Genomic DNA, 14000 nt, shown 5'->3' on the forward strand with positions numbered 1-14000 from the left:
CATCTCAACCCAGTGTGAGATGGGTTTTCCAGACACCACACGAGACTCAAAATGGGGGGAAGGGATTATATTACAATGATTGTACAAAATAAATATTACAATACATTACACACACAATCTCAACTATCTCTACCATGATAAAACAGTATTTACAATGGATCAAATATCTTCTCCCTTCCAAATAAAAGTCCAGGAGGGAAGAAGGAAGAGATCCTTTCTACTTTCAGAGCAGCAATGTCTCTAAGGCAGCAGGCTCTCTTCTTTCATGCAGCAGCTGTAGCTGGATCTCTGCCAGTGCACACCAGGGGTATCCAAGCCATCTCGGCTCTTCGTCTCCAAGCGAGGGTCTTCTCTTCCATGGGCTGTGTTCACCCGGACAAAAGTCACTTCACCACGTCATGTCAACGAAGTGCAGAAGCCTTCGTGACGGTCCGTATCTTCAGGGGATTCAAGCCCCCTTTGCAGAGCTCCCATGCTCTCTCTCAAAACTACCAACTTGGCAGCAGCAGTGGGGGGGCCAAGGTCACCCCCTCTGCCTTCCTTCTGTCCGTCCTGGTCCAGCTCTGGGAAAACCTTGAGCTTTTCAGCTCCTCTCTGCAGTGCATGCTGCGTTTAGGACTTCATTCAGTAGGAGTCCATTCTCTCCACTTAGGAGAGGTCACAAAAGGAGTTTGGGGGTTTTGGTTCAGTTCTTACCCCAACTTTCTCTCTCTCTGTAGAGCTTAGTTCTGCTCTCTCTGCTGCTGGCTCTCTTTCTCTCGGACAACTGTGTCTCTCTTGCTCGGCTGCATGCTTGTTTTCTGCTTCTCCCTTATCTCTTGGCGCTCTGCCCTCCATACACTGCTCCTGCCGCTGCTCCGTCTGCCCACTCACGGTGGAGAAGAACACTCAGCTTTCTCAGCTACAGGTACTTAGCCCAGTTTAACACTGTTCCAACTCCCTGCAGCCCCCCCAGCTGGGGCTGGGGGGGGGCTCAGCCCCTAGTGGGGCTGAGGGCCCCTCAGCTCATGGCTTTCACAACATGGCTCCTTCTTCTACAACGACTACAACTGCTTTCTTTTCCAGTCTAAGTGTGATATGTTTATATTTTGCAAAAGCACTCATTGGCTCAAACCTCAAGGGTCACCCCTGGGGGTTTACCATTTTATAGCTTCAGGGGGAAAACTGTTTTCCCCCACCACAACTCATTAACAGGGGATCAGTCTTTATTTAATCACTGTTATCCTGTAACCTCTTCTCTGTCTTTCAAGTCCCTTCTGTGGTGATTGTGGGAGTCTGATGCAGGGAGCATCTCCATATTCCTCCCTGCTTGTGGATTACCTGTGGTCCTGGATGTTTTGCTGTGGATTTGCCTCCACTCCCAGCTTGTAGAAGAACTGTCTGACAGACAACCCTCAGGCTGGGACCCCACTGTGGGTCATGGCTGGGGCTGGCACAACACCCTCCAGGACCCATGCCTCTTTCCAGGCAAGAGAGCAGGAATCAGCACTGATCACAATTGTTTGTCCTTCTGTTGTTGGCTATGCCCTTCAGGGATCCCTGACAGCTCAAAGGACACCCCTCTCTCTCTGCCCAGCCCCAGCCTCCTGATCCAGTCCATCCCTCACTGTTTGGCATCCCAACCTTTCAGTGGGGGGTGTCTGGCCCATGCCACGGTGGGATTCCCCTTCATGGCAGTGAGCAGGGTGTGCCTGCCCGGCCGGAGCAGCTCTGCGTCAGGCTGTTGTTATGCTGGTTGCCAGGCAGCACTTTAATATTTACCTCCACGCCTGACACGTCTGAGTGTTGCTTCACCCTTTCTGCAGCCTGGCTGTGGTGCTGCAGCACACTGCAGAGAACAGGTGGGAACAGCTGGCAGGATCCTTGGAGACGGGAGGACCTGGGCACCCCTTGGTAAGAGGATGACCCCCAGAGCCAGGCTGGCACTGACAAAGTGGTACAAGGGTGACCAGATGAAGGACTTCACCTCCGCAGCCTCTTGGTTGTCAGCCTGCAAGGCTCAGCATGGCTGCACAAGCCCCTTGCTAAAGGGCTGGAAGAACAAGGACCCCCTTCTTCCTTGTAGTGGCTTTTCTGGGGGACAGAGTGGAAAATTGGAGGTATTGAGTATTGTGGAATTCAGGCAGAAAGTAAGTGAGGCAAGGCACTCTGTGGTGGTGTGATGGAAGGTCGCGGTACTCCCTGTGTGCCCTTCCCCTTTCTGACTCCCCACGACAAGGCTTTGTTTCCCTGAGTCAACCCCAAGTGTCCACAGAGCTCAGTGTTCTCCACAACCACTGATCAGCAGCTGTCCATTGAACTGTTTTTCTGCTTTCAAACCGGGCTTCTCTTCCTCCATGAGCATTTACACTCTTTGTTTCTCCTGGTCATTGCCCTCCAGCTGAACAGGGCAGAAAGAAGCAGCTGAGGTTTTGGGAGGTTTTTGCTAATCTCTGCAGGCTGTAGTGGTGCTGCTGTGCTGGGACTTGGGAAGGAATTTTTCAGTGCTTTGTAAGACAGTGGTTTGGTAGGAGTTTTCTGAGGGGAGGAAGGGAGAAGGGCTCAGATAAGTGTTTTTATTAAATAGACAGGGACTAGGATGACTAATATGAAGGTGTAGAGCAGATACCTACTTGTTAGTCATGTAGAAGGAATTCAGATTAATTTCTTGGAGAAGAAAGAAAAGGAGAGGCAAAACTAATAAAGAGTGAATGACGAAAAATACCTTGTTGCCTACGGATTTACCTGATGGTACAGAAATATACTAAAGGGTTATTGAAAACCTTTTGTTAGTGTGATGGAGATGGCAAATCATAGAATCATAGAATACGCCTTAGAGCATCTGCAAAATACTGCAAAACACAGCTTTCAGCAGAGGAATGTGAAACAGGAATAGAGGAGTAGTATTACATCTGTATAAAGTATTGATGAGACAACTGGAATATTCATATCTGGGCTTTGAAGTTTGATGCAACCACAACAGAAGTACAACATGCTCTTCTTGAATTGGCATCTCAGAAGTTAGGGAAACAGACCATGTCCTTTGCAGAGTTGCAAAAGGCTCACGTGACATGCAAAAATATTTGTGCGTGTGTGTATTAGATAGGTATTAAGTATTCCTTTTTATCTCAACATATTTGAGTTTGCTACTTTAGTATTAAATATTTTGTATGACAGATTAGTGAATCCAAAAGTACATTTTTTGCTAAAAAGAAAAGAATAAGTGCGGACAAATTCTGCACAGTAAGTGTGTGTGCCTCAGTATGAGAGCAGGATTTGAGTCTGTTTTGATACGTGATGCAGAATTTGCTATCATTACGTGTCAGTGGGCATCATCACACTGTCAAAATTCTTCATGTATGTATTGTAGAAATACAGGCAAAGCAAAAGTTCTAAAATGATAACTCTATTTTTTAATTTTTAGCTGGATAACTGATGAATTCAGATTGTTTATGCTTGCTTAATACAAATGTATAACAAAGATAAAGTTCCTTAATTTTTTTTTCTCTCAAAAGCAGTCTCCCTCTGCGGATGCATCAAAACCACAGATTATGAAGCCATCTGAAACCAGGGTAAGAATTCCTGAAAAAATTGTACTTGCAGTTAAACACAAATGTATGAAGCCATGGAATTTCTTTTTTTAGCTCTTGGATACTGAGTGACTTTACTTTCCATATTTCTTATCTGCAGCTTAGTTCCCTCTGCAAAAGGTATCTAATAAATGCTATTCAGAGCATTCAGAGGTTTTTATGATAGCAGTAAAAAACAAAATGTTAATGACAGTGTTTAATTTTAGCTCTGTCACACTTTGTAACATGTATATAGCTCCCTCCAGTGTAATTGCAGTGTTATTTACCTGGTTATAATTTTTCACATATTCAGCAAATTCAGGACGAGCTTCAGCTTCTTCTGTATATGCGATTGCACCTCCTCACTAATTTCCCGTCTTTCTCTGTCTGATGGCTCCCTTGTCTTTGTCCTTTGTGCCTGTTCTGTCTTGTTTTATGACTAGAATCTCCTTGGTCAGAGCTGTGTCATCAGTCATGTGCGTTACTTGTTAGAAGACAGTCATAATCCTCCCTTACACTTCCATTGCCTAGCAGAAGTTACTTGTGTTGTTTAAACAAATGATTAATGACTCTCCCCGTCTTTCATTTTCCACAATCCTAACAGTGAGACCAACAAAAACATTGAATACCAAAGCAGGCCAGCAGGGACTTGCATGGCAGTAAAGGTTAGGGCTACCTGCACTTTGTATAAGGGCCAATAAAGGGATGCCCTGAGTGGTCAGGGTGAACCCCTGGAGGTCCTGTTGACCAGGTAGAGCCAACTCTGCAGGTAAATGGCACTGCCAAACACCTTTTGAACACCTACAGTGTGTTACGCAGGGTATCTGGGCAGCCAGATTGTGGCATCATTATGATGATTTTTTTCCATTTATCAGATGGGAAATTTCTTTGCTGTAACTTTTGTCTCTGGTCGTTCTGACATGTATCTTCATCTAGGTGGAGCACCTCTCTCCACCTTCTCTGCATTTGAGCTTAATCATTACATTTCCATCAGCCTTTTAAAACTCTTTTCCTCCATGCACACATCTAAGACTTAGACTGATAGCAGTGAGCTGGATGACAATTAAGCCTTTTCCATTTGTGTACAATCATCATTACTCATAAATGAAGGTACCTGCAAGTCTGGTTTCTTCCTTGTGTTATGTTTGTGGGTAAACTCATTTGTATCATGTTCGTTACTGCTGCAGTTCTCCATATGGTTTAGCCCAGACTGCTACCTGAAAATAGTTATGGTCTTTCCCTACTTGAAATTTAAAATAACTCTCAGAAGAACATGGTAAATGAGCCAAAAATAGAGGAGTGGAGACATTCTTCAGCACTGTAAGACTGGTAAACACGAATCCCTTTGAAACAGTGTCCCACATTTGCGTGTGTTAAGATAATTAGTGTTTTCTTTTAATGTCTGTTGCATTATTGGTGTCTTTCTCCTGCTGGATTAAGCAAGTCACTTGCGTGTTTGACAGTAGACTTCTTTGAAAAGAGCTAAGGTTGCTGAGTCACTTTAATATCTAGTCCTAAATTTCTTGCAAATTGGTAACTCTTTCCCAACTGCCTGTTGTAACCACATCTCATTTACCTTTTCTAGAGTCTTTCTAGTGTGCCAATACTCTTAAACGTGCTCTGGACCTTTCTTTAGCTTTCATTTCTCTGTATGTGTATCCTTTGTCTCTAATGAACCTTCAGTATTATGTCTCTCTGAGAAAGCTGAGCTGCTGCAGCAGAGGAAGGAATGTGAAACTTCTTGTTCTGTAGGCAAAGCCTGGGTTTAGGCGGAGAGTTTGGAGGACCAGACACCCCTGCAGGGGGATTAGAGGAAGCAGGTGCTGCCACTGCCAAAACCACATCCTGTTCAGCTCTCTCTCTTTCTTTTACATGTATAAAGTAGGGAACTAGGTAAAAAATACTATTTTCTTTTCCAGGCTATCTTTCACTTTCCCGAGTCAGCTTAAAATGCCTTCTCTCAGATCCTGGCACAGAGCAGATGGGAGCAGGCAGTTGAAGGGGAGGTGAAACATCTTTTTCTCCATAGGAATTCAGTGCACACTGTCAACTGATGCCATGGCTTCAGGCTGTAGCTGCTCAAAGCTGACTCTGCTTAAAGGATGACTGAACAGTTCCCTCTGAATGTATGGTCTCCTACTAAAATTGTTTTACTTGCCTGCTGATTTTAATTGGATTTGAACTTTGTCATTGCTGAAAGTGTATTTAAATAGATGTGTCTCTATATAGGAGCATGTGTGTGTTTATGATCATGGATTTTACTGTGGCCTTAGCATCCCCATGTGTGTAAGTCCTGAAACAAAGCATGTGGACCGACCCCCACATGGGTCCATATATTCAGCATTGTCATAGATAAATTTATAGTACAAGCAATTCTGAACATTTTAAAAGATAGAAGAAGAATAAGAAGTAATGCATACCCCATGCACAGGAGGTGCATTAAGTATTTAGTAAAAAAATATTTACAGTATTAAAAAAAAAAGACTTATAATTGGTTTGGCAGGTTGAGAATTTGTATTTAATGTTCTGTGAAGGTTTTGTAAGGTGTTGGCAGAAATACAAGTGCATATATTTTATTGTCCTGCAAAAAAAAGATGTGTTGGTCTTCTTCTGAAAAGTATATAAGGAAAACCTGAATTTGTGCTCTGACAGCAGGGTACTTAAAATCCTCATCAGGCAGCAGTCCCACAGCAGCAAAAGTCAAACTCTGTGTTTCTTGAACCTCATCCTTGCATTTCTGTCCCATTTTTTGCAGTCTTACTGCTGAAGGACATCTCATGTCTCATCTTTGCTAACGATGTTACAGAAATACATCCAACCTTACTTAGCTTAAAAACTGTGAAAATTTGGGATTACCTTTCAGTGTAGGATTGTGTAATGTACAGGTACGAAAATGGATGTGTGTGTCTTTGAGTTAAGATGATGGACAAGTGGGAGCATATAGAGTATGACTGAATCCAAGAAGTACTGTGTTTTAATCATGTTAGGCATCAAGAGAAAATACAAAACAGGCAATCTGGGGGTGATGGAGGGATGAGTCTGAGAGCTTAAATAATTATTTTGATTTTCTTAAAACTTATTTTTAACTTTTTTCCTCACTTTGTGAGTTTTTTGTTGTCCCTCTCCATCAGTGTTCTTCCTGTGGTGACTGACTTGTGTGTGGATGTGTGTTCCTTACTGTGGTTTACAGTTTTAATGCATCTTCAGGATTTCCCAACCAAGTTGTCTGTAGTTCAGTATGTGGGTGTGAACACTCGCCCAACAAGTGGTAAATGAATTTAGCAAATTTCTCTATGTTGTCAGGTATGAAAAATGGAAGCTGGATATGTCTGAATGGTAATGAAAATTTGGCAGAAAAATGTTCAGCCATCTTTCTTAGACTGTGCTTTTGCTGTGAAAGGTTGGACTGAATGGTCTTTTCTAGAGACCTCTGATTACCCTAGAACTAAAGCAATGAAAGAATTTAAATTACCACCTAATGATAAGAAAAGTATGGTGAGGAGGCTGGCATTTTTGTTTTCCTGTCTTATAACCATTCTTTAATTTTTCAGTGTTAGTTCTTACATGTTTCTGGTAGTAGTAATTTATTGCTCACTGCACTTTGAGTTGAGGTAAATCACAGGAATTAGTTTTGTGGCATGGCTGCAGAAAATTTTCAGGTGTAAATCCTGGAAGTGCAATTATGTAATAACTATCCAAGCCAGGTTGTTCAGCTGTGTTGTAAAATATGAGCATTAGGAAGTTACAGAGGAGAGGAAAAATACAAATTTCTGTTGTGTTTAGTATAAGGATACTGATTTCATATATCTATCCCACTCTGTGTATACCCTATTGAATCTAAGTCATTAATGTCTTTTCCATAAGGACTGCATGTGTTTTTATAATTATTTTATTGAAAAATAATAAATTATTTATTAAATAATGTTTGTCATGATTTCAGAATTTGGTAATGGTAATTTAGGGGGTTTTTGGTCAGTAAGTCAAACTGGTCATTCATTATATTTAGTTTCTTCTTTCCATCTCCTTTCAATCCCCAATATGAGGAGTGTGTGTGAGTGTGTGTTTCTACACATTTGAATGCTCACAGATCCCTGGCCTGGCAGCTTCTGCCAGGACATTGTAAACTGCAAGATCAAAGCCCTATGTATTGATTACACAGCATGTGTGCTCACAAGTGTGAACCTGTCTGATATTCTGCTTTATATAAGCCAACCTTTTAGAAATAATCAAGCATATTAATTTCTGCCTGTTGGTTATATTTCAGTCAGCACTGACAACCAAAGCAGGATCTGAAAAAACCACCCAGTCAGCCAAGGTAAGTACTTAACTTTCACTTTTGCAGAGTTGTTGTACTTTGGTCTTTTACTAACTTAGAGGCAAAACTCTTTGCTATTCCTGTGCCACATGAAACTGTTGTGCGATCAGTAACATTCCTGTGCACAAAACAGCTGGGAGCTGCTGGGTGGAAATGTGGTGTTTGGGGGGAACAGTCAGGATGCTTTAATTCAGGACAGCCAAAGAAATATTTTGTTAGCCACCTTTAAATCTGTTTTGTGTTTATTTGAACTAGCATAGATCACTTTCCATAGCACTGAACGGTGGAGAGGGTAAATAATCTCAATATTTTATTTCATGACAGCCAACAGACTCTCAAAATAAACAGCTGTCTGAAGAGAAGCAAAAGGAACCCAGTGAAGTAAGTTGTATAATTTTTTTCTCTCTCCCTTAATTTTATTTTTTTAGTGAGGGATGCGTCTGGTATTTTTCTTCTGTCTTTCATTTTCAAAAATAATTTAAAAGAAATGAAAAGCCAGCCCTTCCTATCTAATAGCAGTTTATCTTTACACAGGCAAAAAACCAAACCTCACCTTCTGTGACAACAGCTTCTAAACCAAATAATGCAGAAAAAGTAACTACAACTCAGGCTGACCAGCCTCCACAAGCAACCCCCACAGAGGCAGCAAAGGTACAAGCAACAACCAATTTTTATTATTCATGCTATTGAAATCCACATCAAGGTGGATTCTTAAGCTGAATATTATCAGGTGAGACTGGGCCCCCAAAAACCACAGTGTTGAGAAGCACAAAGGCTGCCTTGTGTTTGGAAGGTGTGTATGACAAACATCCTTGTGCTGCTCTAAAACCTGGGACCTAGAAATGTCACGCTTTTTGTCACAAAGGTGATTTCAAAGGGGGACTTGTGGAGAAAAAGTACGAAGCAAAAGCATGTGATAGAGTCAAGGTCTGGATCTTTTGGTCTTCACATGTCTGGGTAGCATGAAGGGCTCCTGTAGCTCTACTACATCCCACTTACTGCAGTAAATGAGAGTGTCAGCAGTGCAGAAGTTCTGCATTTTGTATGGTGTTGCTCCTGCACCCAACTCCCTGCAGCATTTCTCACCCCACCTGCTCGAGCACCATTTCCTCTGGCTTTAGTGGTGTATTGAGAGCTTCCAGAAGTAAATGAAGGCTTTCAGGAGAGACTTGGAAGGGGCCTTGTAGCCCTTCTGCACTGCAGATTTGTTTTACTGGCAAAGTAAAAGAAAGAGGTAGAGTACTTAAAATAGCATCCTTTCTTTCCCACAGCAGAATCACTGTTATTCCAAGTGTAGATAAGAAGGACAGTAGATGTGGATGCCTGAGTAGAGGATCTCTGTTTTATTTTGTTTTGTCTCTAGCATTTTTAACATAGGACCATGAAATAAACCATGTCTTCATTTTTCTCCAGCCTAAATCTGAGATGTCCACAGTGGCTGGTGCAGCTTCTGCTGGCACAGCTGGTGCAAGTGTGGTTGCTGCAGCTGATAAATCAAGTACTGATGTTGGTAAAGAGTCCCAGGCAAATGGCTTCCCTTGTAAAAATGTCTCAGAGGGTGCTTCTGTCTCTGAAACACTTCACTTTCAGAAAAAATAATGTGTAACTGCTGAAGTATTTATACATAGTAGTTAAGTATGATGGTGAAGGGCCAGCTGAAAGAATAGGTAAAAAACTACTGGTGTGTCATTTAGGTTTTGTCAAATAGGACTTATTTAAAATCACTTTTACCACAACTTTCAATTAAAGTTAATTACTCTCTTCAGTTATGTTTGCATATATGTACATCTATATCAGCTGATATATAAATACAGATTATCTTGTTACTGACATTGGAGAACAAGTTTAAAAAAGTTCTGACTGAAAAATTTATAAATTTATAAATGCACACGTGGTGCGTGTCCTACTGAAAGAAGGGGTTTGGTTTGGTTTCCAGGGGTCTTCTGGAGATTCACCAGATGCTTCAGGATTTTTATTTTTATTTTTATTTTGCTGTGTACACCATGGTAACTTCTATGATGATTTGCTTATTTTGTAGGCTAGTATGGATGAGTCAGCACTGGACAGCTTAATAGATACCCTGGGTGGACCTGAAGATGTGCCCACTACTCCTGTTTACACTGGTCCAGAAGTTACGGTATTCTACACTTTGCATTCTTACTTCTTAGAAGATCCATACCCAAATTATGACTGTAGTTGCTCAGTACTACATTGATCCAGTACTTGTCACTGTGATCTGCTAAGAGTTAAACGTATGCACAGTTACATTTTAGTGTTGTTTCGGTATATACAGAAATTATTCAGTTTTGGATCTACTGCAATAGAAAACACTTGGAAGTGTCAACAAAGTAAGATTGCTGCTTTTTGAGCTGTGTCCTGAGCATGGTCTGCAATGGATTTACAAAAGGCAGTGACAGAGGGAGGTATATGAGAGTGTAAACAAACCTAAGAGGTTTCATTTCTGCTTGAGAAAGAGTAAAACACTGAGAGTTTAGAAAAGAATGCACACCTTTCTGAGTCTGAATTGGAGAGTCACATGAGAAAGATTACTATTACAAGCTCAGTGGTTCAGTACAGTACTCAGCCATGATAAAAATCTTGGAATTTATAAATATATATAAAAATCAGACAAAGTACATCATTACATCCTCTGGTCTAAGATACTGAAATTGCTTAAATTAATGCAGAATAATCTCGGAATGGACATGCAGAGTTCTGCTTGATGGTGAGCATATGTTGAAGCATGTGCATGATACTAGATACTGAAAGACATTATGTAGTCACAGTCCAGGTTTGGCCCCCTGACAAAGCCAACCCCCCCTGCATTTTCTTTCCAGAAGTATCACTGTAGGTAGCTCTACATCAGAAATTTATTTCAGTAAAGAGCGGTGCACAAACATTAATGCATGCATTCTTTTCACAGGAAGATGATATATATTCAAGATACTTGGAAGAAATGGGTAAACGGGAGGGTAGTCTCCCTCCAGAGTATGTTAAATTGTTGAAGGTCAGTGAGTTACAAGATACATTATTCATGCGTGTTTCCTTTCATATTTGTATGGTTTTGCTTCCCATTTACAAAATTAATTCTCATTTTAGAGCAAAGGCCAAGACGAAGTCCTACCAAAAGCAAATGAACCAAACAAAGTAAGATTTATTTTTTTTGTACTGGAAGGTGAAAGTAACCACTGGATTCCTAGGAAAATGTAAATGTTGAACTGTTTTCCAAAAATCCTAGGAAGTGGGAGTGCCAGATAACATAGCTACTGATAAAACTAAATAGAACTTGCCACAGATGTTTCTAATAAAGGTGTAAGAAATTTTCAGGGCACTGAAGCTGAAACAATTCAAAGAAATGCTTACAGAGATACTGGTCGTAATAAGATCAAAGGGGAGAAATACTAAACTGTGCATGCAAGAGTCTCTTTATAATGTCTTTAGCAAAGACTACTTGGATTTCTGCACTTAACTTAAAAAACAGAATTCTACCAGCCAGCTTAATTTTGCTGTCTGTAACTTTAACATACTAAAATAAAACCTTATCTGAAAAATGAATCAACCAGTGAGGGAAAATACCTTTTTTTTTTTCTTGTGTCAGGGACATGTGCCAGTGAGGTCATTGTGTGAGTAAGCATGGGGCACACTCAGACTGTAAACAGAGCTTGACAGGGTTGATATTTGAACTTTAATAGTCATAACTTGGTTTGCAATTTCTTGCTCAGAAACCAATGACAGATGATGAGCTTGCTGAGGCCCTGTCTTCTGACTTTACCTGTAGTACTGCTTCTGCTCAAGAAAAAAAGACCAGTCTGACAGAGGTATTGATACTTTTCCTGCCATTGCAGGCCTTTATTGCATGAAACATTGCCATTATGGTCTTAATATTTCATTATAAACTGATATTGACAATTTTCCACTTCTTTTTACTTTTGCAAATTTGCCTGTAATTTCATTTGTCTCACAGAAAGAAAGTAAGGAGGGAGAAATCGTGCAAGCACAAGCAGCAAGTTCAGTCAAGACCTCAGTTCCTCCTAAGGAGAAGAAAACAAAATCAAATGAGGTATACATAGCCATTCTTCCACTAGTTAACGTGTAATTAAAATTTGCAGTCACATGCCATATTATGTGTGCCTGATCCTTAAAGATACTCATCATTCTCATTTTTCAGTTGTAAATCCTCTTTATCATAGAAACAATAGGAATAACAGGAATTACCAGTGCTCAGATACCCCCTGTTTAAAGATTTGGCCTTAGTGAGTCAGATGATTTTACTTCCAGATTCTTTAGAATGACTGTGGCTCTTATGACTAGAGGTGTAGAAAAATTAGAAAAATAGTCTTCGTTGTGTAATAACATGTATAAAACTTGGATACAATGTAATTTCCCCATATTTTACAAACCTTTATTTTTTCCACTGTATAGAGCGAGTACAACCTTACACTTGCTTGGTTTGCCGTGTCAAACCACATGACAGTTGTGTTACATGAAATTGTGACACTGTGGGGTTTTATACTTCCCCCTTTTTTTTTACTTCTCAAGAGAAGTCATATCTTGATTAGACTGTGCTAACTGTGTCACAGAATCTGATGTTAAGGAAACTGGGTAAAGCCAAACCAGAATGATGAATCTGGTGCTGGCTGTTTGCTTCACAAAAAGCATAAAAATACATAAGGTAAAACCCGTGTAAATTTAAAGAGATAATTAAATGGTTCGCATATTTTCTTAAATACAGGAAATTAAAGAAGATGCAGTGGAAGCTCTCCTTGATACTCTTGGAGGACCTGAACCCGAACCAGAGGAAGATCCTATGCCTGTTGTAGAGGCGTCAGAGGTAACATGTTACTCCTTTTTTACCCTAGTTTTTAGACTCTCCTGTGGAATCCTGAGTCCTCTTTGTTCAATCCTGTAGAAATGTGTAAAATAACAATAAAGGCCTGTATCAGAGGCCTAAGGAATGTGTGAGTCTTAAGGGATTAAGAAAATTAAAAAATTAAGAAATCCCAAGTGGATACAGATAGAATAGAACATAATCATATGGCCTGGGAAATTATAAGCATATCATTTGGCTATACAAGCATACGTACATGCACCTTCCCCTGTGCTAAATATAATTGCTCTATATTTTTTCCCCCCCTGCACTGGATACAGTTTATAACCAGCTTTCATTTTGCACGTATTTACTGTTTGATTTTTAATTAACTTTCAGTGCGTGTACTCCTTTTTTCCATAAAACCCCATTTTCTTTCTCATTTGACTCTTGCTTTTCACTGTCTTTTAAGAGTTTTGCTTTTCTTCAGAAGATTTTTGACAGTAATCCTGTGTTTGCATGTTTAACTTTCACTTTTTAGTTTAGTTTTGCAGACTCTACCTATAACCATACTAATAGCAGATTTTCTCCTGTCTTCACCAATAGCACAGAGCAAACAAATGACAGGGAAATAGTAAAAAAATCTCCTGTTGCTGGGCTCAGTTTTGACAAAAGAAGAGCTGCTTCATTGCATATTCAATCAGTCTAGGCCTTCCGGTAACTCAGTGAATGCACTGCTTCACAAAGGAGATCCAGAGAATTAAAAGCTGAATTTCATTGCCAGTGATGGAAAAAGATACAGAATTATGGCTTGCATAATCAGAGTGATGAAATGCAAGAAAACCCGAGGGTTTTGTACACACAAAAATTCTAAAAGTACCTGCCGCAAAGTTAGAGCTCTGAATAGTGTCTAAAGTTTTCTTAGGATTTAAAATAATGCAGCCATATTCTCATATGACGTTTAAACCATTATGATTTTACCACAGACATTTGGTAGGAATAAATTGAGGAATTTCAATATTTTGATATATGGAATAATTTCATCTGATGCTACTTCTTCTGAACACAGTTGGGTGAAGAATCTTGATAGTGAAGTTGAGTGTACTTGGGGTTTTTATTTTAATTTTTTCTATGTGATTTTTTTTTTTATGTTATTTCTTTTTAAGGCAAAAGCTAAAGAGAAAAAAGAAGAAAAGGTTGGAGAACGTGATGATACAATACCTCCAGAATACAGGTTAACTCCAGAGCTGGTAAGTTTTCAGTACCTCTAATTTCCTCCTCTTCCTTTGTGGGCATGACTGTTTTTTCAGGCATTCTGAGTGAAAGATCT

General features: G+C 40.2%; 1 protein-coding gene across 3 annotated transcripts in view; it reads left to right on the forward strand.

Moving 5' to 3' along the window:
* The window catches only part of CAST (calpastatin), a 52125-nt gene that overhangs the window by 24352 nt on the left and 13773 nt on the right, over positions 1–14000 (forward strand). For 2 of the 3 annotated variants that reach the window (XM_018072914.1, XM_018072912.1), the window contains 11 exons: positions 3498–3551; positions 7813–7863; positions 8188–8244; positions 8398–8514; positions 9902–10000; positions 10787–10870; positions 10963–11010; positions 11586–11681; positions 11828–11923; positions 12596–12694; positions 13837–13920. In XM_018072914.1, the coding sequence (XP_017928403.1) occupies positions 3531–3551; positions 7813–7863; positions 8188–8244; positions 8398–8514; positions 9902–10000; positions 10787–10870; positions 10963–11010; positions 11586–11681; positions 11828–11923; positions 12596–12694; positions 13837–13920 (852 nt within the window). In that variant the 5' untranslated portion in view covers positions 3498–3530. Of the gene's footprint in view, positions 1–3494; positions 3552–7812; positions 7864–8187; positions 8245–8397; positions 8515–9901; positions 10001–10786; positions 10871–10962; positions 11011–11585; positions 11682–11827; positions 11924–12595; positions 12695–13836; positions 13921–14000 lie in introns of all 3 variants that reach the window. The other variant, XM_018072913.1, reaches the window with a different exon arrangement.

The sequence above is a fragment of the Manacus vitellinus genome, unplaced genomic scaffold, assembly GCF_001715985.3.
Source record: "Manacus vitellinus isolate BGI_N305 unplaced genomic scaffold, ASM171598v3 scaffold_23_pilon, whole genome shotgun sequence".
Classification (NCBI taxonomy): Eukaryota; Metazoa; Chordata; class Aves; order Passeriformes; family Pipridae; genus Manacus; species Manacus vitellinus.